General features: G+C 59.7%; 1 protein-coding gene across 1 annotated transcript in view; it reads left to right on the forward strand.

Annotated features, from left to right (window-relative positions):
- Positions 1–27,249, forward strand: part of PLXND1 (plexin D1) — a 50,867-nt gene that overhangs the window by 8,877 nt on the left and 14,741 nt on the right. The window contains exons 2-19 of the mRNA XM_065884819.1: positions 8,535–8,711; positions 11,624–11,755; positions 12,048–12,148; positions 12,237–12,366; positions 13,692–13,869; positions 14,027–14,135; positions 14,576–14,678; positions 19,296–19,400; positions 21,724–21,813; positions 22,025–22,118; positions 23,042–23,196; positions 24,009–24,160; positions 25,021–25,120; positions 25,211–25,350; positions 26,111–26,278; positions 26,363–26,453; positions 26,627–26,890; positions 26,976–27,125. Coding sequence (XP_065740891.1) covers positions 8,535–8,711; positions 11,624–11,755; positions 12,048–12,148; positions 12,237–12,366; positions 13,692–13,869; positions 14,027–14,135; positions 14,576–14,678; positions 19,296–19,400; positions 21,724–21,813; positions 22,025–22,118; positions 23,042–23,196; positions 24,009–24,160; positions 25,021–25,120; positions 25,211–25,350; positions 26,111–26,278; positions 26,363–26,453; positions 26,627–26,890; positions 26,976–27,125 — 2,439 coding nt within the window. The remainder of the gene's footprint in view (positions 1–8,534; positions 8,712–11,623; positions 11,756–12,047; positions 12,149–12,236; positions 12,367–13,691; positions 13,870–14,026; positions 14,136–14,575; positions 14,679–19,295; positions 19,401–21,723; positions 21,814–22,024; positions 22,119–23,041; positions 23,197–24,008; positions 24,161–25,020; positions 25,121–25,210; positions 25,351–26,110; positions 26,279–26,362; positions 26,454–26,626; positions 26,891–26,975; positions 27,126–27,249) is intronic.

Here is a 27,249-nt window from a genome sequence, read left to right on the forward strand (position 1 = left end):
CTGCCAGGTGCTGGCGGGAGCAGGGCGCTCTCTCCTGGAGCCCCCGCTGGGGCTGGACCAGGTGACTCCCAAGGGGCCCTCCAGCTCTGCCAGCGGTGTGGGGATCGCCATGGAAACCGGCTGGTCCCCGAGTGGGGACAGGCCCGGAAAGTCTCCTGGCGCCAGCCACGTGGATTTGGATCCCAGCTCCCCCCAGAGCTCGCCTGTTTTCCTTCTTTCCAAAGCCTGTGTTGAGCCAGGGCCGAACCCAGCAGGCTGCCTGGAAGGGCCCCGCTGCACCGCCCACTCTCCCACTGCCCGCTGATCCTCGATGCCGATGCCACCGAGATAAGCTGGGCCAGTGAGCCTCGCCCCACCCAGTCCACCATCCTTTACCCTGAAACACGATAAATCACGCGCTGGAGGAGGGAGGAAGCTCACAGCTCCATTACGAGGCCCAGCGAGGCCCCAGTGGGGCGTTAATCACGGAGCGCTTTCTGCTCTGATCAGTAAATAATAGGGGGGGCCGTGAGCAGAGGGCTTGAAGTGGAGGCCAGGCTCAGGAAAGGAGCTAAACAGCGATCAGCGGTCACCTCCGCCCCACCCCATCCCCCTCTCAGAGCTCGTCCACCGTCTGTGTTGGAGGTGATTGAACCTTCTGGAAGTGGCTAGCTCCTTGATGGGCCCCAGTATCCCCAGGTTGCAACCCAGGGCCTTTCCAGCTCCCCGTGGCCAAACTCCCAGCAGCTGTTGGCTGCACCCGACAGAGCAGGGGGCAGAGAGACTGTGGGTTAGGACGAGGGTACTGGAGCCACAGCCAGCCTAGGTTTGAGGCTCACCTCTGCCTAGTCTGGCTGTGTGACCCTGGGCAAGTCACTTTACCTCTCTGTGGCTTAGTTTCCTTTGCCGTAAAGTAGCAGCAACTTGTGAGGATCTGGCGAGGGTTCAATGAGGTTATGCAGGCAGAGGTCTCTGCACAGAGTAAACCATTGCGCTTATTTCTGTTGTGTTACTGATTCCGCTGTGTTGTTACTCTTACAAAGCTGTCCCTTCCCCACGTGGGGATGGTCTCTGAACTGGGACATTGACAGCTAGAGAGAGGGCCCCATGTCACCTCCATGTCTCCAGCACGTGGGACCCGGCCCAGAGATGTTTGCTGGGAGCCCCTCGGCTGCAGTCACAAGCCGTTGTCTGATGACTCTGGGACCGAGGCCAGCACCCCCAGGGGATCGGGAGGAGGGTGTGAATTCAGTATCCAGGGCCCCTCAGCCCCAAGAGGAGGAAGGCCTGGTGTCCCCAGGAGAGCCAGCTGCACGCTCAGCTTCTCCGGGCCTGCGTCCCTTCAGGGGAAGAAGCTGGGACCGAAACTGTTCCAGGGTGAGGAGGGGCCGGAGCTGCCGCGTTCCGCCGGCCGCCCCTCCCCCGCTGGAGCTGGCGGAAGGGAATGACCCCCCTGCCCGCGCCGCCCCAGCCAGGGAAGAGTCCTGGCTGCCCATCCCACACTGTGCTCCCCTGGGACCCGGGGGGAGGGCTGGAAACGGGGCCAGGCTGGGCCAGAATGAGAAACAGCTTCGAGAAGGGGGAGCTGAGTGTCTGGGGGGCCACGTCCAGCTAACAAAACAATGGCTGCTTGAGTCAGCGGCTGCGGCAGCGGTTCCCAGGCAGGCCCCGATCAGAGCCACCCCAGCCCGGGTGAAGGCAGCGCTGCTCATCCAGCCTCAGATGCTTGCGTTCGGGAGTGGTGGAGCGGCTGGTCCCAGGGGCCCTCCTGTCCTGGGGCGTCCCCGAGTCTCTGCCCAGTGGCCTGCAGAGATAATTGGGAATGTGTATTGAGCACCTATGGTGCTCAGTATTGAGGGCTGCCGTGAGCTGAGCCTCTGTAGTGGGCGCAGTTATTGCCCCCATTTTATAGGTGAGAAAACTGAGGCTCAGTGAGGATGGGGCAGCCCACAGTGAGCTAAGAGCTCTGAGACTTGGCACATCAGGAGCCTCGGTTTCTCTGTCTGTTAAATGGGAACCCAACAAGAGTGCGTGCTCCCTGCCTGCACGCAGCAGGTCTTCGGTCTAGCCTGGCCTGTGACCTCAGCCTGCGGCTGTCCCTCCAGGCTGTGTTCTGTTTGGCGGCAGGGTCGGGAGTGCCAGTTGTGGGTGGGTGGACACGTCGTGCTCAGGGCGGCCTGGCTGGGCTGGTCCACACGGCCCTTCCAGGTGGTGCCCAGCTGGCCCGGATGACCTCAGTGCTTGGGCTGGGTGATCCACCTCCTCCAGAGAGCGGGCCAGGGAAGCCAAGGCAGGCCCTTCTGAAGCTGTGGAAGGGTGCGCGCAAGCTGTTCTGCCCATTGCCACTTGTTGGTTTTTCCTGCCTGATTCAGGCAGCCTGGGGCCAGGAAGAGAATTACTGCGCTGTGTGTCCTGAGGAAGCCTCTGCCCCTCTCTGTGCCTCAGTTTCTCCAAAGCACTGCTTTTCCCCTCCCACTCAGAGCCAGGCCTGCTGACTTGTTCTCTAGCCTGGCTGGCCATTCTCTCCCCCACTGCCCCCCACCTCCACCCCTTCAGGAAGTGAGCACCTTGATCACCAACTGGGAGGTGCTGGTATTTCCTTTCTTGGCAACAGGCAGCTTCCTCCTTGGTGTGAGGGCCATTGCCAGAGGCCCCCGCAGAGCCGAGTCTGTCCTGCCCCCTCCCAGGACCGGCATGCGGTAGGCCCAGGGCTCTTTTCATGCCTTGGTTTACCCTCAGTGGAGAGGTCAGCTCATTGGAGCCGTAGCCCAGTAGCCGTTGTGTTTCGAGAGCCCACACAGGCTGAAGTGGTTGGGTGGAGTTTGGGTTTGGGAGTCACAGGTGTGCTTTCAAGTCTGGGCCTGACCTGTGCCCTTGGAGACCTGGAGAATACTTCCCCCTTTAACCTCAGAGCTTCGGGAGAAAGTTGGGGGAGGGCTTACTCACCCAGGCTCTGCAGGAAGCAGAGTTTAGTGCCCTGTTTCTAGGCCTGGCTTTTGATGCTGTGCCTGTCAGACCCCCATTACTGCCCTGCTGGCTCCCCGTTCTCCAGTCCCGGCCCCTCCTCTGCTGTCCACGCTGAGGTAGAAGGAGCTGGCCAGGACAGGGGTTGGGGGAAGCCACAGAGGGGCATGCCAGGTCGAGCAGGGCCTTGAGGGCCCAGGAGCAAATTTTGGGTTTATGCTGAGGGCACTGGGGAATCTATGGAAGGCTGTTGAGCTGTGGGAGGGACACAAGCCACTTTGCATTTTTTTTTTTTTTTTTTTTTTTGCGGTACGCGGGCCTCTCACTGTTGCGGCCTCTCCCGCTGCAGAGCACAAGCTCCGGACGCGCAGGCTCAGCAGCCATGGCTCACGGGCCCAGCCGCTCCGCGGCATGTGGGATCTTCCCAGACCGGGGCACGAACCCATGTCCCCTGCATCGGCAGGCGGACTCCCAACCACTGCGCCACCAGGGAAGCCCTCTTTTTTTGAAAAAAACAACTTTTTAGTTTGGAATAACTTTAGATTTACAAGAAAGTTACAAAGATAGTACAGGTAGTTCCCGCATACCCTTCCCTCAGTTTTCCCCACTGCTAAGATCGCACGTTATGACAGATGCGACATATATTTGTCAAAACTAAGAAACCAACATTGGTATTTTACTCTCAACTAAACTCCAGAGTTTCCTCCACGAATGTCCTTTTTCTTTTCCGGGATCCCACGTCACATTTAGTGCTTTGCGGTTGTAAAAGCTCTTTTTGGCTGCTGGAGAAGGGTGAGTGGGAGGGGACTCAGTGCAGCCCCCAGCCCCGTGTGGTGAGCGGCAGTCGCCCTGCAGTCTGCTGCCTAATACCCCAAGGTGATTGCTGTGCATTCAGCTCCTCAGCAGTGAAAGCTCACTTTCCCGGGATCGGGGTTCAGTAACAACCAAAAACTTGAGGCAGGAAAGTGCCCTCACTTCCCAAGCACAAAACCCCGACAGCCGGTGTAGTCTACACCTGGGGCGGAACCGCTGGTCTTGTAGGCTGCCGCTGACGCCTCATCGTCCTCGGAGTGCCGCCTGCAGTGGCGCTGAGGTTTGGTGGGGTCTGCAGGCAGGAGGCGGGAGGCTGAGAAGACAGGCTTTAGAAGCTCTTGCTCCAATTGGCTTCCCGGGGGGAGAAAGTCAACACAATTACAGTTGATAGTGAAATCAGTATGTCAGAGTTCTAGTGGGAGAGTGGGCAGAGCTGAGCTTTGGCCCCCGAAGGCAGCCAGCAGAGAAGGAGGAGGTGTCCTGCTCCTAGAAAAGAGCTGAGACCAGCAGCTGCCCATGGCTCATCCCATTTCAGAGAAGGATCAGCTGAGGTTCTTAGAGGAACCAAAAGTAGCAGCCAGGTGCCGCCTGGCACTGAACACGTGGCTCCCCTGTGTGGTCACACACGTAGTGACATACAATTGACCCATACTTTTCCTTCCGTTCTCCAGCGCCCAGCATGGCAGTGCAGTGTTGCTCTCATTGTTTCTTGTTTTTTATATATATAAATTTAGTTAGTTAGTTAGTTTTGGCTGCATTGGGTCTTCGTTGCTGCGCATGGGCTTTCTCTAGCTGCGGCCAGCGGGGGCCGCTCTTCATTGTGGTGCGTGGGCTTCTCATTGCGGTGGCTTCTCGCAGCGGAGCACGGGCTTTAGGCACGTGGGCTTCAGTAGTTGTGGCATGCGGGCTCAGTAGTTGTGGTGCACGGGCTTAGTTGCTCCACGGCATGTGGGATCTTCCTGGATCAGGGCTCAAACCCGTGTCCCCTGCATTGGCAGGCGGATTCTTGATCACTGCACCGCCAGGGAAGCCCCTCTCATTATTTCTGCTTGGAAAAGAAGAAGCTGAATACAGCCACTCACACTTTAGTCAAAATTAGTTTCCTTTCTTTAGTAAACACTCACCCCAGAGCATAGTCTCCACCCTGGAGAAGCTCATGCATACGCTACCGTGAGAAATGAAGGTGGTGGCCAGCACAGTGCTGTCACAGAGGGCTGGAGAGGTTTTTTTGGAATTGCATCTTGAAACCTGGCTGTAAACTTGCCACCTGGGCACGCCTGGCAAAGGGAGCAGTGTGGGTCAAGAGGAGGGGAAATAGAGGGCTCAGCGGTATGAGAAGGGCGTTGGCTACTGAGGGAACAACATCATGAAGGTTCAGGCGCCCCAGGAGGAAAGTGTGGCCGCATTTGAGAAACTGCAGAGACTGATGTGGTCGGAGCTGAGGGCGGGGCAGAGAGAGAAGTGAGACTCCAGTCCTGAGCAGCCGGCAGGAGCCAGATCACAGAGGCCTTGAATGTCAGGCTTGACCCTGAGGACGGCCAAAAGCCAAGGAGGGGCTCTCCAGGCTTGTGCTTGGGAAGGTGGCCCTTCTGGGTTGGAGGAGGCCACTGTGAGAGTCCAGCCCTCCCTCTTCTCTCAGAGGAATTTGTGTTTTGAAAGACCAATGCCAAGTGAGACTGGAAGGAGGGCTGGTGCTGATGGAGGGATTTCAGGCCGTGTCACACAGTCAGGGCAAGCAGTATTTTGGGCCTTGGAGCTGACTGCCCCTGGAGACCGGGTTCGGCTGAGGGCACACCCGGGACAGCCCGCCAGTTCCCCCGAGCCCACTTTCCCCCTTTCCCGGCCCACATCCCCCAACAGCAGAGGCCTTTCCCGCCTGCCCAATGGACGTGTGTCTGGCTTCCGTTTTCGAGTCAGTTGTAGCCTTGTGATTTCCCCTGGTGGCTGGGGCGCCAGCTTCCCCCTCAGAGCACACATCACGCAGAGCAGCCAATGGGTTACTTCTCCTTTAAAATTTTTTTTTTAATTTTATTTTTAGGATAAGAAAAAAAAAAGCCAGAGGAAAGGCTTTTTAGAGAATTCCTCCAGTGCAGAATTAATGGCTGTGAGCGTCAGGGCGGGCAGGCGAGAGCTAGATTCCCAGCCATTCCCACCTCATCCTCTCTGCACCCCCGGCCCACAAATCACCCTGATCAGGGCGCCTGGTCCGGCTGTTCCCAGGACCCCCCATTCTGGCTGGCTGGGGACCCCCCATCGCAGGGCCCAGTGCAGAAAATCCCAAAGTTGTCACCCAGGCCCTCCAGGTGTCCCCTTCCTGGCTTCCCACCCCTCCCACAGCTCAGGGAGGAAGCGCCTGTCCCCTGGGCAAGGGTTTACTATTTTAATTTTAGAACAATGTATTATTAAATGACACAAGTAATCCACAGATTTCAGTGAAGAAGAGTTAGACAACCCCTGGGAAAAGCGTCCTCATGACGTCTTGGGCCCACGTGCCCGCTCTCCTGCCTGCTCGCTGGTGGAGCTACCTCATCTCTTCCCTGCAGCTGCAGGATTGCGGGGGGTGGGACCACGGCTGGGAGAGGCCGCTGGGGAGATGGGCCAGCAGCCTCATTCCAGAGCCGGCCCCCAACTTGGGCACAGAGATGAACACAGAGGATGGGTCAGGCAGGGTAGTCTGAAGCTGAAAGATGAAGAGCCAGTGGTAAGACAGTCTGGGCAGTGGCATTCCAGGCAGTGGGACCGGCACAGGCAAAGGCCCTGTGGCAGGACCCAGCTTGGACTGTTTGAGGGACAGAAATGAGGCCGGTGTGGCTGGAGTGGAGGAGTGAGGGCAAGGATGGGATGGGCTGGGCCCAGAAGATCCCAGGGGCCTGAAGGGAGGGTTTAGGATCCAAGGTTTATTCTCAGTATCATGTAAACCATCCGAGGGTTTCAAGCAGAGGAGACCTTTGTACCTTTAAAGGGCTCACTTGGCAGCTGTGTTCAGGGGGAAATGTTGAGGGCAAGAGTTGGCCCAGAGAAGAGGGGCCTGGAAGAGCCTCCTCGGTGAGAGGATGGCTGCCTTAAGGTGGTCCCAGGTGGTCCAGGTTAGAAAGTTTTTGAGGTAGGCATGATTTGCCCCCAAATTCCACTTTATAATAATAATTTCAGTGACTGTCATATCTGAAACAGCGATAGTATCAGGTGACACTTCTGGAGCATTTACTGTGAGCCACGCTCCGTGCCGGTGCTTTACGATGAACTGTCTTATCCGAGTGCCTATGAGGGAGGTGCTGGAGATGCACCCATTTTATAGTTGAGTAAACTGAGGCTCAGAAGAGTGAAGCGACTTGCTCAGGTCGCTCCTGGCCATCCTGTGGAAGGCCACCGGGTCATGAGTTGTGGCCCAGGGCAGTCCCCAGCCCCACCCCATCGCTGGGCTCAGGGCTCAGCTCTGTTTATTTTCCCAAGAATGAAGGACCTGGTATTTATGGTTTGCTTTTGAAAACTTGTGGAGATTTTGTACAAAACCCATGTGGGCACATCATCAGTGGCTTTGGCTTGCAAAAAGCACAGATAAGGGGAAAAAAACCCTCTGTCTAAAGCCACGCCCTAAAGCCAGTTCTGCTGGCCGCTTCAGTCCTGGTGGCGTGATATTGCAGCTGGTGACCTGGAGCAGGCCACATCCCCTCTGAGCCTCAGTTTCCCTGTCTGTGACGTGGGACCTCAGAGGGCTGCCAGGATCCAGGGAGTTGATGCACAGGCCCGGTACAGGGTCAGTTCCCAGTAGACGTGGCCTGTATTGTTTGCTGTAGTGACTGTTACTTTAATGTTTATGTGCCAGTTTTACCAAAAAGGCCCCACGACATCCTGAGACTTTTCTCAGCCAGATATCTTTCTTCATAATCAGTGCAGATTTGTGGTGTCTCCCAGGGCTGGGGTGGCTCTCCTGGATGATGTGCTCAATCCTTGTGGACACTGAGGTTGTGTCCCCCGCCCCCCACTCTTCTAAAACACCCTTGTGTCTGCATCCTTGTGGATTTGCACAGTTGTCTTCTGAAAGGCACTTCCTAGAGGCCTGTGTTGTACTTCTGTGGAGATTGCAGGAGAAACCTTTGAAAGAACCAACAAAACTCAGAGAAAGGTGGAAAAGGTGGGCGCAAGTCCTGGGAATGGCGGGGACTGGGCATGCCAGCGTGGTTTTCCCGCTCCTGTGAGGTGTAGCTGATGTGGATGTCAGGATTGTGCATTTGGACACACCTGGCCTCAGTTTGCCCATCTGCAATGTGGGCAGATGAAGGGACGTGTGTTGGGAAAGGAGAGAGGGACCTCAGTTTAGGGAGCCCTCAACCTGGGTCTGGCGAGCTGCTGGGAATTTGGGAGGGGCTTGCTGGGGTCAGAACAGGGGCCTGGGGGGGAGGAGACCCCATGATTGCTGTGGAGACCTCGCCGGGACAGGAGGGACACCTCTTGGGTGTCAGCAGGTTAAGTTGGGGCAGAGGCTGGCCTCCCTGGGCCTTCTTGCCTTCCTCACATGACTCCTCCTGTCCAGCTCCTGCACACCCGGAACGTACCCATCTCCTTGGGGCAGCTCTGTGAGTGAAGCCGAGGGCAGAGGTCAACTTGGGCCCAGAGACGGGGTCCTGCTTATGTTGGGGCCTGATCCCAGCACTGGGCATACAGCACAGGAGCAGGACTTTAAAAGCACTGATGCTGAGGCCGGAGACCACAGCCGGCTGTGTGGGCAGGGAGCCGGAGAAGGTTCCGGAGCCGAGGCCTGACATGCGTCTCTCTTCCAGCTGCAGCCGGAACAGCTGGACTGCGGGGCCGCCCACCTGCAGCACCCCCTATCCATCCTGCAGCCCCTGAAGGCCTCGCCAGTGTTCCGAGCCCAGGGCCTCTCCTCCGTGGCCGTGGCCAGCGTGGGCAACTACACGGTGGTCTTCCTGGGCACAGTCAGTGGCCGGCTGCTGAAGGTAGGGCTGGGGCTGGGGGGGTAGCCGGGGGGGTAGGGGGCAAGGGTTGGGGGGAGGGGCCCGTGGGTTATAAGGCGGCGTCTTCCACGTCTGCGTCTTCCGCTCTTACTCACAGCAGTAAGTGCCCGTCGTGCAGAGGAGGGAACCGGGGCTGAGAGGGGGCCCTTCTCTCAGGGCTCCAGGACTGGGTTTTTGAAACCGGGTGGATCTGAGTTCAGGTCTCTGGGCTCTGCCGCTTGCAGGCTGTTTGACCTTGGGCAGTGAACTTTCTGTCTCCTGGCTTCAGTTTCCCCATCTGTTGACGGCTGCACTTTTGGCCTCTTGAGACTGTTGTAGGATTTTCAAGGGGCGGGGGTAGGCCACAGCCTGGCAAGTGGGGACTCTTCCTCCCGTTTCCTCCTCCACTCTGTTGGCCGCCCTCTGCAGATGCCCCAGCCCGAAACCAAAGTGACTGGTTTCTGGAGGTAATGATGCCCGGCCCTGAGTTGCCTGGAGCTGGGAAGGGGTGAGAGTTTCCCCACTTAGCGGCCTCCAGGTGAGGGCGTGAACCTGCCCCCCAGGCACCTACCACACCCTGCCTGTCAGAACGACAGCCACCTGGCATGCCTCCCGCTGGCACCAGGCCCTGGCCTAATTGATTCAGATCCGATAGTCCAATTCCCTCAGTTCCCTGGGCAGACGCCCCAGGCTGGGGTTGAGCAGTGGGGGTCAGAGTCCCAGCCCGCCTGGCCCTCTGGGGGAGATGCCAGGTGTGGGAGCAGGGAGGGGGCAGGGGTCCTCCTCAACCTTCAGAGCTTCCGTTGAGGGTCCGCAGACAGTGGGGCTTGTGTTTTGGGGTCAGGCACTCAGATGGGGATCCTCGCTCCTCCCCTCCCAGCTGTGTGACCTGGGGTGGTTACTTCTCACTCTGAGCCTCAATTTCCCCATCTGTCCAGGAGTCTCCCCCACCCACGAAGCTGCAGTTATTAGGCACCACTGTCTACCCAGCCTCGACAGGCATGTCACGGACATCATCTTGTTTAATTCTCACATCCCTTCAAGGGTGGCAGAGCCATGATCCCCATTTCACAGATGAGGACACTGAGGCTCTGAGAGGGGAAACGACTGCCCCAAAGTCACACAGCGAGAGCCTTGGTTGAATTCAGGTCCAGTCAGCACAGAGCCACCCCACCCCTCAACCTGGACCTCTTCACCCTCCACGCTGCGCTGTGCTGGGTCATCTCCCGCCCACTTGCCCAGCTTGGGGCTTAGATCATAAGCACCCAGCCCAGGCCCCAGAGCACACTAGGTGCTCAATAGACTGTGTTTTTTATTTTGGGGGTTTTTTTTTTGGCTGCGTTGGGTCTTCATTGCTGTGCGTGGGCTTTCTCTAGTTGTGGCGAGCGGGGGCTACTCTTCGTTGCAGTGCGCGGGCTTCTCATAGCGGTGGCTTCTCCCGTTGCAGAGCACGGGCTCTAGAGCGCAGGCTCAGTAGTTGTGGCGCACGGGCTTAGTTGCTCCGCGGCACGTGGGATCTTCCCGGACCAGGGCTCAAGCCCGTGTCCCCTGTGTTGGCAGGCGGATTCTTAACCACTGCGCCACCAGGGAAGTCCCATCAGTAGACTGTTGAAGGAGTGGAAACATGTCTGCTGGATGCCTGGGGGTGGGAATGGGGCCAAGCTGCCCGGGACAGACTCTGCCAAGAGGCCCCTTGGGACGAGGGATGTCACAAGGGCAGGGACAGCCTGTGGGAACCTGGGAAGAGAGTAATTCCAACTGGGTGTGTGGAGGGCATCTGCGAAGCCCTCCTTTTTGTTGGAGACCTTGGGAGGACAAATCTTGGTCCAAGGGGGAGAGGGAAGTGTTCCAGAAAGGGAGCACAGCATGGGAAAAGGCTCAGAGGCTGGGATGTTGAGTTGGGTTTAGTGGGTGGAGATGAGGCTGGTGGAGTAAGCTGAGATGGATCGTCAGGGCCTTGAATGCCAGAACAAGTTGATGCCATACGCAGGAGGAGCCACTAAAGGTTTGGGAGCCCACCGAGGAGGGCTGGGTGGTAGGAGGCCCCAGGGAGGCATCTAGACCCCTGACCCCAGCTCAGGGCTTGGCAGGACCTTGACAGGGCAGCATGTTGAGAATGTGAGACCAGCCGGAAGAGAGCAGTTTGATGGGTCTCTGATCGGCATTGTCAATCCTCTAGGGGACATGCAGACGGGCCCTCAGCCAGAGAAGCTTCCAGGCCCGAGCTAGTCCTGGTCCTTCTCCTGCCCGGACATTGGACCCCACACCCCAGCCCCAGCCTTGGACTCTGGGGTCAGACAGGCCTAGGCTTGCATCACGACCCTGAGGCATCTTCATTTTAGGACTCTTGCCAAGTCCCTTGGCTTCTCTAGGCCTCAGTTTCCTCATCTGTGAGATGGGCGTGAGAGGGGAGGGATGAGACGGGTGGCTCTGCAGCTTCTCCCGGGCTTGGCCCTAGCAGCGCTTCGCCGCATCTTCTTTAGCACACTTCGTGGTCACGCGGGGCAGGCGTCGTCATCAGCCCCATTAGCTCAGAGAGGGGAGGCGACTTGGACAACTTGTACTCTGTGCAGCTTGTAAATGTCAAGGCCAGGATTCAAACCCAAGTCCCTGCTCCTTGGCATGACGCCCAACAGCCTCCCAGAAAACGTTCTGTAAACTGTGAAGCCCGAACCTATTCACAGGGTTGGATGTGCCCACGAAGGGCAGCGAGGGAGGCCCTGGTGGGGGCACAGCAGAGGCAAAAGCGTAGAGTGACCCTCTGCCAGTCCCGGAAGGGCCCGAGAGAGGGGCAGAGGTGGAGACTCCAAGCCCGGGTCAGCCACTACCCCCAGGGCAGGTCCCCTGCATTCGGCCTCCCCCTGCCGGGGCACCCTCGTGGCTCACCATCCCCTGACGGCTCCCCCCCGCCCCAGATCAACCTGAACGAGAGCATGCAGGTGGTGAGCAGGAAGGTGGTGACGGTGGCCTACGGGGAGCCTGTGCACCACGTCATGCAGTTTGACCCCGCAGACCCCGGTTACCTCTATCTGATGACGTCCCACCAGGTAAGGCCCGAGCCCCAGTCTGGCGAGGCCCCAGGATGAGCCGAGCTCTCTTGCTTGCCTTGCCTGTGTGCTGCTGCTGCTGCTGCTGGGGGCGCCCTCTCCCTTACCCCCGGCCCGCTTGTCCTCACCTCCCAGCGCAGGCATCGCCTCTGCAGGGCGGCCTTGTTCCCTGTGTTTCCCCCATTATAGCATCGAGCCTCAGTTTCCCCAGCCTGTCACAGCCCTCGCCGTGCTGACTCCCCTGGGAGGGGCCGGCAGCCCCTCTGATCTGGGCCCCTGCCTCTGCCTCTAGATGGCCAGGGTGAAAGTCGCTGCGTGTGCTGTGCACACCACCTGCGGGGACTGCGTGGGTGCGGCCGATGCCTACTGCGGCTGGTGTGCCCTGGAGACGCGGTGAGACCCCTGGGACGGGGGCTGGGCCAGGGAGGCCATCGGGGCGGGGGAGCCCCCCTGCGTCCTGACCTGCGCCGTGCCACCCCAGGTGCACCCTGCAGCAGGACTGCGCCAACTCCAGCCAGCCGCGTTTCTGGACCAGTGCCAGCGAGGGCCCCGGCCGCTGTCCCGCCATGACCGTCCTGCCGGCCGAGATCGATGTGCACCAAGAGTACCCGGTGAGTCTCTGGGGAGCCAGGACCCAGCTCCGGGCTCAGAAGTACGGGTGGAGAACAGCCCTTCACCTGGCACCCAAACCCTGAGAGGTGGAGACTCCTGCGCATAGCACCCCCGGGACCTGGAGGCAGATGACAAAAGCAATAACGACCAGATGGTCTTAACATCCCCATTTTACAGGCGAGGAAACTGAGGCCAGAGCAGTGAAGTGACTTGTTCAAGTCACTTGAACACCTCGCTGTTCATACAGCGAGGGAGTGGCAAAGCTGGGATTTGAATTCAAGTGGGTGGGCTCCAGAGTCCCAGAAGAGGGGGAGCAAATTGGAAGATGGGAGGAGAGCCAGCACCCGCCATCTCACATCCTGGCCACTAAGTGCCAGACTGCTGTTTCTCGAGCTGGGAAACGTGAATCTGCAGCACGGGGGCAAGTAGCTACCCCCTCCCCCGTGTCCAGGAGGGCCTAGAGCTGCCGCAGCTCCCTGCTTACCTGTAGCAGGCAGCCTCTGGGCAGGGGTGATCCAGGCCCTGGCAGGGGCTGAGGGACAGACAGGCTTGGGTCCCACCCAGCCCTGCCCTCAGTGACTTCTCTGAGGCTGGCACCTTCCTCTGTCACCTGGGGGAGATGATGGCTCTGATGGCCCAGACAGGCCCTGGGGCTCCTGGGCGCCCTCCTCCCCATCATTACATGTCACAGTCCTGCACACACGTCATCTGGTCAAGCAAACTGGCTCTGTGCCACACGCAGGCCTAGACTTGGGGACACAGCGGTGAACAAGATAGACAAACGCCTGGCCCTTGAGGGGTTGACATGCTCATCAGGGAGAGAGACGAAGCAAGATAAAATGCCAAGATGGTGATAAGTACTACAGAGAAAAAGAAAGCAGAGCAGAGAACCGGGTGCAGAGCGAGTAGGTTGCAGGGCAGTGTTGACATTTTAGACCAGGTCGAGGTGGGGAACTCACTGCAAAGGCGACATCTGAGCAGAGGTAGGAAGGCAGGGTGAGTGTCTGGGCAGAGGGAACCGCCAGTGCAAAGGCCCTGAGGTGGGACCAAGTCTCATGATTTGAGAGGGTGTCAGAGGAGGGCGTCTGAGGTCACGGGGGCCACGTCATGCAGCGCCTCTGGCTACTGTAAGATGCTCAGTTTCATTTTGCAAACAGGGAAACTGAGGCCCATGTAGGCTGCAGCCCTCTGGCGTGGAGTCCTGACCACCCACCACCTCTCCCAGGGTTACAGGGCGGGGGTGGGGCGGTGCAGGGAGTGGCCTTCCTCCACCCCCACCCGCACCCCGTTCCCCACACCCCCAGCTAAGGGCCCCGGCCTCCAGGGCATGATCCTGCAGATCTCAGGGAGCCTGCCCAGCCTCAGCGGCACGGAGATGGCCTGTGACTATGGAAACGACATCCACACTGTGGCTCGGGTTCCGGGCCCTGCCTTTGGCCACCAGATCGCCTACTGCAACCTCCTGCCGAGGAACCGGTTCCCGCCCTTCCCACCCAACCAAGGTAAGCACTTCACTGCCTGGGCCGTGGGGACAGCCAGAGGGGGGCTCTCAGGTGGTCGAATCTCAGGCATGGGGGTCCTGATATCACAGCCTCTGACGTCGGTGGAGACCCCCTGCTCCCTTGTTCTTCTCTCCCTGGATCCCCTGCTCTGTTCCAGACCACGTAACCGTCGAGATGGCGGTGAGGGTCAACGGGCAGAACATCGTCAGGGCCAGCTTCACCATCTACGACTGCGGCCGCGTTGGGCAGGTGTATCCCCACACAGCGTGAGTGGCGCGGGGCCTGCTTCCAGGTGGCGGGAGGAGGTTCTGCTCCTGGGGAAGCCCGGGGAAGAGACGTGATGGTGTCCCAGGGGCAGACAGGACTCTTGGTTGTTCACTCGCCAGCGTGTCTGTGCAACAAACTGGCATCTTTGCCCGGCAGAGATGGCACAGTGCCCGGCATCTGTGAGCACCCGGGCTGGTAGAGGCCGAGAGAAGTGCTATGATTACACTTAACTTAGTGTCGTAAAGGCCCTGCTTACCTATTTCCTCCTTGCATACCTCTTGCAGCAGGAAGCTCACTACCTAACAGAGTGCCCAGCCCCTCTCGGCAGCTCTGATGTTGAGAAAGACCTTCCCCTGTGCTGGGATCTGCATCCCTGGGTCCCGGTTCCTGAGCACCGGGGTTGGGAGCCGGGTAGCTGAGGGTGCCCCTTGTCTTCCAGCTGCACCAGCTGCCTGTCGGCACAGTGGCCCTGTTTCTGGTGCACCCAGCAGCACTCCTGTGTTTCCAACCAGTCCCGGTGTGACGCCTCACCAAATCCCACGGTAAGCCAGGCCCAAGGGGTGCCCTCTGCCTCCAGTGTTCCGTTTTTTCCCATTTAGTATGTCGAGAACATTTCTGTATCGTTAAATTTTCTCCCTTCGCTCCAGATTTAACAGCTGTGCCGGGCTCATCACATCACAGTGCATTTAACCAACCCCCTCTTGTCGGACATGCTGATCCTTCCCGTTTCTTTTTTGCATTCTGATACGTCCAGGGCACTGTGCACGGCCTTGATTATTCCCTGGAGACCAGCTGTTCAAAATGGCATTTTGGGGTGAAAGCCTGGCCATGTTTTTCACTTTTAGCTCAGCTGACCCCCAGGAAAGCCTGAGCCAGTTTATGCTTCCAGCTGTAGGAGGAGGCCCCCTTCTGCACTTTGTGCTACTTTTCAATTTTACCTTCAACATTTTTAGCAACCCTAGAGAGTACCAGTCCCCAGAGCAACTGAAGCCCCAGCCTCTTGGCTCTGGGCTCAGAGAACCTCGTCAGGAATCCCCAAAGCCTTGTCTGCCCATGGCAGGTGCCAACGAGTAACGCTGAGGAGGGACTTCATGGCCTGAGCCTGGAATCCTGTGGTCTCAGCCCCTCCTGCCTGAGCCTCAGAACTGCTTTGAGGAAGAGGTGTGCCGCAGCAGCAGTGCTTAACTCAAAGCAGCGATGCAGTAAAGTGGGGTTTCCAGTGCTGGGAGAGAGGCCCGGTAGAGGCTGTGTGGCCAAATCCCAGGGGAGGTGCCGAGCCTCTGCAGTGGGCGCTGGGACTCCAGTCTAGGCCAGCCAGGACTCCTGCTCTCGTTCGGGGCCAACATCTCCTTCCGGCCCCAGCCCTGGCCTGTGTATACAGTAGGGACTTGATGAATGTCATTGTGAAGCATTCATGCCGGCAGCCTGCCTCCTGTGCTCTACCCTAGGATACTGGGGCGAGGAGGACTCAGCCTCAACACTCTTCATTTATTGAGCACCTGTTGTATGCCTGGGTGTGTCCTAGGCACTGGGAAAGCACCAGGTTAGACACAGTTCTGCCCTCCCCGTCGTGAACCCAGAGCCTGAGGTGTGAGTTGTAGCTGTGTGATCCCAGGCAAGCTGCCAGACCTCTCTGTGCCTATTTCCCCGTCTGTAAAATGGAGCCTATTTCAAAAGCTGGGGCGGGCATCTGGAATTACACCTGTCTGTAAGGTACCAACTTCATACTTGACACACAGTAGGTGGCCGCTCTGCTGGGTGGGACAGGGAGGACTTCTCTGGGAGGGGAACCTTCTGCCGGGTCCTAACAGATGCATAGGAGCTCACCAGCCTGGAGGTGTATCTGTGGCAGTGCCCCCGTGAACCACTCTCTCCCAGGTCTGCGGCTCTGCAGGTCAGGGTTGAGGCGGGGTGCAGAGAGGGCCCGTCTTAGAGGATTATGGCAATCCAGTGGGAAAAGAGGCAGCTCCCACGCTGGGCCTGCAGGAGCTTCTGAACCGATGCTTAATTTGGCGTTTAGTTAAGTGCCAGTTAGCCGTGGAGGCGCCATGCCTCTGACTGGGCGGCAGGCAGCGGGGTCTGCATATCCCCCTGGACCCCTCAGGAGCTGGGAGCAGGCGGTAGGGCTTGGGCCAAGCCAGAGAGGGGTCTCTGGGAAGGCAGGTGCTAGGGGCTGAGTCTTTTCTCACTTCCCGTTCCCTCGTGGGCCCCAGAGGAAGGAAACCGGGGAGTGCAGGATGCCAGGAGGAGGGCTCCAGCTTTCCGTGGAGGGGGGAGAATAAGAAAGGCGCTGCGTCCTCCACTTTCAGTTGTCCAGGGAGCGCGTGGCCACCCCGAGGCGGTGTGACTTTCGGCCTTAGAAGCAAGGAGGGTTTGGGCAGATGGAAGGGCAGGGTCTCTTGGTGGGGAGCCTGGGTAGACGCCTCCATGAAGGTGGTTAGGAGCCAGTGGAGAGGGTAGTTTGGTGGGAATGTGGGGGAAGTTTACAGGGGCTGGGAGCGGTGCAGAAGGGCAGGGAAGGAACAGGTCAGGTGGGTTCGGGGTCCCAGGGCCACCCAGAGCTCCGCTGGATTGGGACCCGAGCTCTCAACTCTTGAACGTAGAAAGACCTTGGGGGCGTCTGTGGACTCCAGTGTGGAGACAGGCGAGGCCCCCTGTGAACTGGCACACACTGGGCTCACATCTGGGCTTTCTGTGGCCCCTGGCATTGCCGCCCTGTCATCTGTTCCCCCAACTCCTGGTCTCCCGCCTTCTCGGCTCTGCGCAGAGTTCGTTCGGTCAGTCGGCCGTGGTTTCCTTCTCGGCTCTGCGCAGAGTTCGTTCGGTCAGTCGGCCGTGGTTTCCTTCTCGGCTCCGCGCAGTCCGTTCGGTCAGTCGGCCGTGGTTTCCTGAGCAAAGGGGAGAAGGTGCTTAGCATCTTTCTGAGGCATTGACGACTCTGCTTGGGGTGGGACCGGGAGGCCCCGGTCCTTTGCGTGCAGGGAAGCCCTAGCTCAAACTGGCGTCGGCCCCACCAGAAGCATGTGGCTTGTGTGAGTACAGAGTCCGAGGGGCGGCGTCCCCTTCAGGCACAGCTGGATCCAGGGGCTCCAACACTGTCAGCAGGGCCTCCCCACCCCTCTGAGTGGCCTCCACTCTCAGGCAGGCCCTCCCCTCTTGGCAGCAAGATGGCCTCAGCAGCCCCGGGCAGGCTTCTGGTCCCCCAGCAGCCCCAAGAGACTTTTTCATTGGTTCTGCGGAAGTTCCAGGGGAACTGGGTCACGTTCACTCCCCATACCAATTGCTGAGTCCAGGACGGGCCTGGGTACCCGCCCATCCCTGGGGCTAGGGAGTAGGGTCAGCCCTCCCGAACCACAGGCCTGGGGCTTGGGGAGATTCCCCTATGGCCAAGGCAGACTTGGAGGCCATGGTCGGGGGCTGGAAGCTGGCAGCAGATGTACCAGCTGTCCCCAAGGAGGATTAGCCAACCCTGGGGGAGGTGCTGAAAGAGGGCAAAGGTGCGCCCGCCCTCAGCCTTGCTCCCGCTCTGTAGAATGGGTGCAAGCATCCAGGTGGCCGTGGCTCATAAGGGTCAAGGGGGGTAGGGGCCCTCAGGGATGATCCCACGTCACTTCCTCTTGCGGAAGCTCCCCCTTCCCCAGCCCTCACTCCTCCAGCCCCCGCTGTTGGCCACCTACCCTCAGGTGGGGTGCAGCTGGGAGGACAGAGCCGCAGGGCCCCCAGTCAGCTGTGAAGCAGGCTGGCAGCGGCTGTGAGACCCGATTAGGAACATGTGGCTTCCATTCCCGGAAACTCCGAGGGGGTTACACATGGATGGCACAGGACAGCAGCTCAGAGAGGGACAGACTTGTGGGTCACACAGCGAGTGGACACCAGCTGCTACCTCCCAGCCCCACCGTGTGGTCCGCTGAGGCCCCACCTGGGCCCAGCCATGTTGCCTCTTTGGCTAAGGCCCCTGTGGTCGGCTCCCAGGGAAACTCACCGGCCTGGGCGAGGTTTCTGGCCTGGAGGTCAGCAAACGTCCTGGACAACTAGAGCCCGCTGTGCTTGGGCAAACCACTTGGTTTTTCTGTGCCTCAATATCCTAGTCTGTGAAATGGGTGTGATGGTGGTACCTACCTCATAGGGCTGTTGGGAGGAGGATTTGCTGAATTAATACGTGCAGAGTGCTCCCAAGTATCCCGGTGCACAGGGAGGGCTGTGTCAGCTGGCCGCTACTGCTGTCACTGTGACCATGGTCAATGATAGTAAATATGGCACTGGCATCCCTCGAGCTCTGGTTTTTATGCTGGGCCCCTGAAGGAGCTCCCTGTCTAATTAACAATAAGGAGTAAAGACCCCTGATCCCTGGCCCTCAGTTTCAGGCCTCAGTCTCTGGCCCGAGAGTCAGACAGAGGGGAATTCAAAGAGCAACTCTGCCCTCTGCCCTCAGGTAGCGCCCCTCCTCTCTGAACCTCAGGTTCATACCTCCCTCCCCCCACCCTAACTTCCTTCCTTTTTTGAAGTCACCTCTGTGGCTCCGCGGAATGCAGATGTCCAGGCCCTCCGCAGGACTTGCCGGGCGCTGGCACCTCCACCTAGAGGCCTGTGACTCGCCCGGGCAATGGGGAAGGGTCTGGAACCTGGCGACACCAGGGCGCTCACAGCCTGTTTCCCGTGGGCTGTTCAGAAGTCTGGGGTTTCTCTTTTCTGAATCATTTATCGTGAGTTAATCTGGAAACCAGAACTCCAGAGCTGGGTAGAGTCTCAGAAAGTGGTAGAGCCCCTCATTTTACAGCTGGGAAAGGTGAGGCCCAGAGACGGGGAGGTTTCCTCTGAGAGGCACGCGGTGGAGCGGCCATGGGGACCCAGTTCCACTGGGCAGGGTACTGCATCTCTCTGTGCCTCAGTTTCCTCGTCGGCGAAATGGGGCCAATGCCTTCTCCTGCTCATAGGCCTTGCCGTGAGGGTCAAGTGAGACGGTACATGGGAGGCAGTGGGCGCGCGGCCCTCGGTGCGTGTGGCTGCTACGTTTTGTTAGTAGTGTTTCCTCACTTCCCCAGGCTGCCTGGTGCCTCCCCGGGGAGACGGGGCTGCGCAGGCTGGCTGGGGTGGCCGTGAACCCCATCTTTTCCGAAATGCCCCATTGCCAGCCCCACCTCCTTGGGTTTTGACTGCAGAGCCCTCAGGACTGCCCGCAGATCCTGCCCTCAGCCCTGGCTCCCATGCCCACGGGCAGCTCCCAGAGCATCCCGGTGCATCTGGCCAACGCCGCCTTCTTCCAGGTGAGTGAAGGCTGGGTGGGGGTGGGGTGGAGGGCCGGGAGAGTGCCGTCCCGGGTGGGGGGACTCTGCTCTGGGCCCACCACCCATGCTTTGGTTTCCTTCCTCTGAGTTTCCAGGCTATGTTTGAGAAAGCCCCGCTCTGGTTGCACGGAGCTGGGGAAACAGGAAAGTGGGCGGGGAGGGCCAGGCCACGGGGACAGCAGGCTGCCCCCAGTGCCCGCAGGAAAGCCTGGCCGTGACCCCCAGACCCTTCTACCCTCTAAAGCTCCCCTGACAGATCCAGGCCCAGCGCCCGCCCAGTGCCGCAGCCCATGGGTGACGCTGTCCATACCGTGCCCGCCCTGCCCTAGACCCCAGGCTGAGTTGTGACCCTGGACACCTCCCCAGTTCGTGGCTGACATGTCTTCCCTGGAGAATGGCCAGAGAACCCCTTTGCCGCCCGACTCCCCATCGTCCAGGTGGGGAAAATGAGGCCTAGGAAGGGGACGCAGGTGCCTCCAGGTCACACGACGTAGGGCTGCACTTGCACGCCAGCCCTGGACTCCTTGTTCAGTGCTCTTCCCTACAGCCAGTCTTCCCCTCCCCCTGCCCATCTGGGCTGGGGGAAGGGACACAGCCCCTTTCTGGGTCCCTCCTGGAGGAGCGTCTTGGGTGGGAAGTGTTGATGAGTCCTGGAAGCATGCCAGCCACCCCCTCCCCAGCTTCTGCGAACTTGCCATCTGTCGCTTCCATGGGGGAGCCGAGGCCCGTGAAGCCTGTCACACGTGGGGGCCACACACCAGGCATCTGGGATGCGTCAGGCAGCCTCGTGGCAGGGGCTGCAGCTCCGTGAGGGGCAGGGCGGCCCTGCCCTGGGCCCTCAAGCTCTTCCCTGCAATGGTTGGGAAGAGCCTCCAGGGGCAGCAAGGGGCCTGGACCCATGTGGAGGGCTGTGCCGCTCCCCTGCGGCCCTGAGCCCAGGGACTCGGACGACAAACCCACCTCCCAGCTCAGCGTGCCAGGGACACGTGAGCTCTCAGCCCTATCAACAGCCACTTTCCTGTGTTAGTTTCAGAGAGAAGCGGGGAGGGGGCAGGGCAGGGGAGTTGCTGACCTGCTATCTCCTCAGGGTGTCACATCTGCCAGCGACAGGGACATAAACAGGAAGTCCTGCCACGCGGCTGGCCTAACACACTCAAAACCCGGATTTGTTCATTCAGCAAATATTTACTGATGCTGCTCCCGGAGGCCTGTGCTGGGCTGAGGGCAAGACGGGATTGGGGAATTGGCCCTGTTTAGTCTTTCAGCAAGCGCTTACTGAGCACCTCTTGCATACTGATAACCGCCAGCATATATTAGGCACCCACAGTGTACAACCCACTGAAGATAACATGATCTCCAGTTTCCCTAGAACCCTGCAGAGCAGAGCAGCCTCTTTCTGTTGCAGAGTTTAGAAACCCGAGACCCAGAGAGGAGGACCCACTTGCACAGGGTCACGCATCTAGGGGGTAGCAGAGGTGGGATTCGAACCTGGGTGGGCCTGTGTAAGGTAGAAGCTGAGCTATTTCAGCTGCCATCTGCTGCCCAGAGGGGCTGAGACCCAGCCCCAACCCTCCCCAATGGGTGGGGGGACAGGTGTAGACAGCCTGCACGGGGGATAAGGGCGGTCCTTGGCCTACAGGGTCGGGGACAGGCTTTAGGAGCTTAATGGAGCCCCTGGCGCACACCCAAACGTTCATTGCTGAATGGATGGATGATCAAGTGAGGGGTGTCCCTGTGATTTGAGGGGGGAGTCTGGGAAGGCTTTGGAACATGGGACATTTGAGCTGCATTTTGAAGGCTGTGTTGAGTTTTTCTGGGTGGAAGAATGGGCTTGGGCAAAGGCTGAGGGCAGGACGGCCCGTGTGCTATGTCGACATGTGTCCTGTGGCTGGTCCCAGGCCTTGTGGGGCAGAGGTGGCGGGGGGGGGGGGGGGGGGGGTGTTGACATTAAAGGACAGGTGGAGTCTCACTGGGATGAACCTTGTATGTCGGTCATGCTGAAGAGTCAGGGCTTTACCCACGGAGTGAAAGGCCCCGGGTTTAGGCCATTGGGAGACGTTGGTGAGACTTTTAGTGGCATGGAGAGAGCACAAGGCCAAGGTTCCAGGTGTTTATGTACCCCCTGCCTCCATCAAACATTGGACATGGAGGCCCGGAAGGACATCCTGGACGAGGTACAGCCCAGGCAAAGGCCTGATAGTAGGACCACGCCCACTCTTCAGGACAGCAGTGTCTGATGTCCTGATGGAGGTACAGGGCAGTGGGTGCTGACCTGACTCTCCCCAACCCCCCTCTCCCACAGGGTGCAGCGCTTGAATGTAGCTTTGGTCGAGAAGAGATCTTTGAGGCTGTGTGGGTGAATGAATCAGCTGTATGCTGCGACCAAGTGGTGGTGAGTGGTGTAGCTTTAACGGCGGGGGTCGGGGGCAGAGGGGAAGGGGAGGCCTGCGCAAGTCCAGATCCTACGCTTCTTCCTTTCTACCTCCTCTTTTTGGACCCCCTGCCCCCAGTAGCCCTGCCCTCGTCTGTCTCCCTGACACCCCTCCCCCAACAAAGACCAGGCACCACTCACACCGCTCATGGTTTTTCCTGTCCTTCTGCAGCTGCACACAGCCCAGAAGAGCCAGGTGTTTCCACTCAGCCTCCAGCTAAAGGGGCAGCCCGCCCGATTCCTGGACAGCCCTGACCACATGACAGGTGGGAGCGCCTTACACGGCCTCAGGGGACTCGGCCTCGAGGTGGGTGGGACGCAGCCTTGGGGGACTCATTCCCGAGCTCCGGTGTTCCCTAACACACGCGCTGTCTCAGATCCCAGCCCTGCCTTTCTGTGCCTGGTCAGTTACTCAGCACTTGATTACTGAGCAGCTCCTCTGGGCAGACACCACGCCCTCGGGGCATCTCCAGGCCAGTGGCTGTGCAGCCCCAGGTACTTCCTTACCTTTCCCTTTCTGAGCCTCTTTGTCCTCATATGAAGCAAGGGCAGAGGCCCTTTCGCAGAGGGTGTGGTGAGGATTTGCTGAGATGGTGCACACAAAGCCTTGCAAGGGTGTCTGGGACACACTCTGTGCCCCCATAGGGTGGTTGGTGCCCTTGCTCTTATTATATGAACTGAATCAACTCTCTAAGGGCCTGTCTGTTCATGGGGAGTCTCAGACATCTCGGTGGACATGGGCACCCCCCACATCCATACTATGAAGGTCCCAGGCAGAAGCCCCAGAACCAGCCGGCACATCCTGAGGCCCTGGAGAACTGGCCCTGCACTCCTCCTTGTGCCAGTCTGAGGGTCTGGTCTGAGGCTCACAGAACCCGCATTGCTCAGTGGTTCCCTAGCATCCTGGAGCTCCGTGGGGGCTCAGGAGACCCACTCGGGCCTGGGTATGAATCCAGCTCTGCTACTCACAGGCTGTGTGACCTTGGGCAAGTCACTCTACCTCTCTGAGCCTCATCTCTTATCTGTCAAATGGAGCTAATAAACAGCTCCCACTGGATAGATTCACAGTGAGGATGAGTGTTAATGGGGCTGGCCCCCAGGGGGTTTGGAGAAGACTAAGAACTTCATGGGGTCCTGATCCTAAGAACCAGGACCCTGCTGACCTGTGCTGCCTCCGTGTCTCCCGCAGTGGAGGTCTATAACTGCGCCATGGGCAGCCCCGACTGTTCCCAGTGCCTGGGCCGGGAGGACCTGGGCCACCTGTGTGTGTGGAGTGACGGCTGCCGCCTGCGGGGGACCCTGCAGCCCCTGCCCGACACCTGCCCCGCCCCCGAGATCCGAGCGGTAAGCACCCCGCCCCCACCTCCCCCCTCGGAAGCCCGTTGCACCCACATGCCTGAATGTGCACACGTACAGCGCCCCACGTGGGCTCAGGGACCCGCAGTACACGTGCTTGCACACACCCAGGCCCATACACACTGTATTACCCCCGGAGCACCTGCTGGGTGCCAGGCCCTGCCCGGTGCTAGAGACACAGCAGGGAATGAAACAAGTACCTGCCTTCTCAGAGCTAATGTTTTAGTTGGGGTTAGGGGACAGTAACAAGAAAGGAGATAATTTACATAGAGAAGGTGGTAAGTGCTACGGCAGGGCAGGGCGGGGGCATTGGGAGTCTGAGGTTGAAGAGATGCTGGGGCTGATGGTCTCTAAATTTTATAGCGAGGTCAGGGAAACCTTGCTGATAAGGTGAAATTGGGGCTGCCAGTAACTCCGAAGCCTCAGTTTTAATTATGAAAAAAATCTCAGGGAAGGAGTCGGTTTGGCTTAGCCTGGGTCAGGTGCCCATCCCAGGCCCAGTCAGCTCTGGTTGGGATGTAGGGTCATGTGGTCAGACATGGCCACTGGGAGTGGACCTCGGTGTCCCCAGGAGACGCCCCTCAAATAGCGGTGACTCTGTCCCTATGCACTGGTGTCCCCAGACCCAAGCCGGCTCAGTATCGCAACTGGCAGCCCCAGTGACCTGCCAAGTGGCTGGCAGTGCCAGCGCTCTCAGAGCCTCCCCTAAGTGATGGGTCTGCCTGGCCCTGCCTCCCCGGGAGCCTGCCAGCACCCCAGCCTCTGAACCCCATTCACCCCTTTCTCCGGTCGCCTGGCAGATTGAGCCCCTGAGTGGCCCCTTGGATGGCGGGACCCTGCTGACCATCCGCGGCAGGAACCTGGGCCGGCGGCTCAGCGACGTGCTCCGTGGAGTGTGGATTGGCAGCGTGGCCTGTGAGCCGCTGGCTGACAGATACACGGTGTCAGAGGAGTGAGTAGAGGGCCGTCCCTGGGGCCATTCTGAGTGACCTGCAGGCCCCACCCCTGCCCCGGAAGTGCCAACTGCATCTCTGCCCTCCCATCTCCCTTTTCTTCTCCCCCCTCCCCCCTCTGCCATCCCACTCTCCTTGGCACCCTTCTGCTCCCCAGAAGTCACTCACTCCTGGGTCTCCCGGCCATTCCCACCATGCATCCTGCCCTTTCTTGCTTGGGACACCACTCAGGCGCCTGCTCCCCTGGGAAGCCCTCCCGTGTTCCCCTAGACCAGCCCTACCTCCACGGAAGCCTTGCTCCGATGAAAAAAATTGCTGTTAAGAAAATGTGGGAGCCACTGGTGTGGCACGGAGGTCTGGGCCTGCAGCTGTGGAGCCTGGCCCGGAGGGCAGGGAATGAGCTGGGTTTCCTTTCCGAAGGCTGTAAGTCAGGCTTGCAGATAAGGCCATCAGTCTACCAGCCCAGCAAATGTTCTCATGGTTGGAGAACTTTCAAATATCCCCAGAGACCATCTTATCCAATCCCCTTGTCTTATAGTTGCAGAACTGTCGTAAACTCAGGTCAGGGGTGGTCCCGGGGAAGAGCTTGGCACCAGGGTGACACCTGGGGGACTCAGTGGCTGTTTTCCAGCTGATGGGGAATTGTCTCAGTATCTTGACATGGGTAATGCCATTGGGTGTCCTGGCCAAATGCCAGCGCCAGGTGTGAGTGGGAGGGTGGGTGGCTGAGTGCAAGGGTGGGGCGCTCACACACCCTGGGGGTGGAGCAGGGGCCATTGCTTGAGGGAGAAACCGGATGGCACCTGCCTGGGCCCCCAGGATCTGCTGGCTGCTCCTTGACCAGAGTTGCCTTCCCCAGGATCGTGTGTGCCACGGGGCCAGCCCCGGGGGCGTTCGCGGACGTGGTGACGGTGAACGCCTCCAAGGAGGGCAGGTCACGGGAGCGCTTCTCCTATGTGGTAAGGGACGCTGCAGCCTATCCCCTGCCCACCCTGCCAGGCTCACCCCGGGCTGGCCTGAGGCCTGACCGCCTGCCTTCCTCCCCACAGCTGCCCCTGGTTCACTCCCTGGAGCCTGCCGTGGGCCCCAAGGCAGGGGGCACCAGGATCACCATCCACGGCAGCGACCTCCATGTGGGCTCCGAGCTCCAGGTCCTGGTGAATGACACGGAGCCCTGCATGGAGCTGGTGTAAGCCCCTAGGCCGGGGGGCTGGAGGGCTGGGGGTAATGTCCTCGCACCAGGCATCACCAGGGACTTCACTGGCTGTGTCCCCTTGGCCAAGCCCCTTCCTCCTTCTGAGCCTCAATTTTCTGAGCCGGTAAGAACAGTACCAGTGACTTGTGGGAAGTGCTGTGCCCAGCATACAGCAGGTACTTCATAAGTGACCTTAACCTGCAGTGAAAATGGTGATGATTGTACACACTCAGAGCTGCCGCTGGCCCAGGGGTGTGGCCAGTGGCAGGGTTGTGGTCCAGAAGCTCTTGGTGAAATACTTGTCTTTATTATGCACTTAATGTGTACCAGGTGCCATTGATAGGCATTGCTGTGGGTACCAAGAGGAGCCCAAAAGTCTCAGCCCTCAGGGTACAGCAGACACTCTCACAGGAGCTAGGAACATCCAGGAGGGTCAGGATTGGGAGAAGTCAGCGCTTTCAGGGCTGTGGGTGCAGGGCCCTCACCGGGGAGGGAGCCAGGAGAGGGTTTCTGGGAAGCTTCTTGGAGGAGGTGGGATGGGGCAGGTCAGAGAAGAGAAGGCAGGGCATCCAAGGTGGGGCAGACAGCCCAAGCAAAGGTGCGGCAGTGGGAATGTGGAAACAAGATTTCTGTATGAGGTGGGGGCCAGGTGAGCAGGCCTGGACCCCAGGCCACGTGCCCCAGGTGACAGGGTGTTGGTCGCTGGGGAGTGACAGAGGCGGGTTCCTGCTGAAGAGGCCCGCGTCCTCCGCAGGCGCACAGACACCAGCATCACCTGCACGGTGCCTGGGGGCGCCCTGCCGGCCCCCGTGCCCGTGTGCGTGCGCTTCGAGCACCGGGGCTGCGTGCGCGGCAACCTCACCTTCTGGTACAAGCGGAACCCGGTCATCACGGCCATCAGTCCCCGCCGCAGCCACGTCAGGTGAGAGAGACCTGGACGCGACCCCAGGCCAGGGCACTCCCTGGGGCTGCACCTGGGCTCACGGGGCTTGCTGTCCCCCCACAGTGGCGGCAGGACCATCACGGTGGCTGGCGAGCGTTTCCACATGGTGCAGAAGGTGTCCATGGCCGTGCACCACATCGGCCGGGAGCCCACGGTGAGGGCGGGGCCCCAGTGGGCAGGGCTGGTTGTGGCCCCGGCTGACCAGGCGTCCCTCCACCACATCTCCTCATCTCTGCCTCTCCTGTCTCTTTGCCTCTCTCCCCCTCTTTTCCCACATCTGATTATCCCTCCCGTCCCCCACCTTGACCCCGGCCCCCCCTCAACCAGCTCTGCAAGGTTCTTAACTCCACCCTCATCACCTGCCCATCGCCTGGGGCCCTGAGCAACGCGTCAGCCCCCGTGGACTTCTTCCTCAACGGCCGGGCCTACGCAGACGAGGCAGCAGTGGACGAGGAGCTCCTGGACCCCGAGGAGGCCCAGCGGGGCAGCAGGTTCCGCCTGGACTACCTCCCTGACCCACAGTTCTCCACGGCGAAGAGGGAGAAGTGGATCAAGCACCACCCCGGGGAGCCCCTCACCCTGGTCATCCACGTGAGTGCCAGTGGGTGCCAGGTGGGGGGCGTGAGCAGGCCGGGCTTAGCCACAGGCCTCACGAGCACCCCTCCTGCTCCTGCAGAAGGAGCAGGACGGCCTGGGCCTCGAGAGCCACGAGTACCGGGTCAAGATTGGCCAGGTGGCCTGTGACATCCAGATCGTCTCCGAGAGAGTCATCCACTGCTCGGTCAACGAGTCCCTGGGCACAGCCAAGGGGCAGCTGCCCATCACAGTGAGTGGACGGGGCACTAGAGACAGAGGTGGGCTTGGCCCCCAGTCTTGTCCCAAGCGCCTGAGCATCTGCCCCCCGTCCGGCACGTCTCAGCATTGTCATGCTCAGAAGCTTAGACAACCAT

The sequence above is a fragment of the Phocoena phocoena genome, chromosome 10, assembly GCF_963924675.1.
Source record: "Phocoena phocoena chromosome 10, mPhoPho1.1, whole genome shotgun sequence".
In the NCBI taxonomy this organism is placed as follows: domain Eukaryota; kingdom Metazoa; phylum Chordata; class Mammalia; order Artiodactyla; family Phocoenidae; genus Phocoena; species Phocoena phocoena.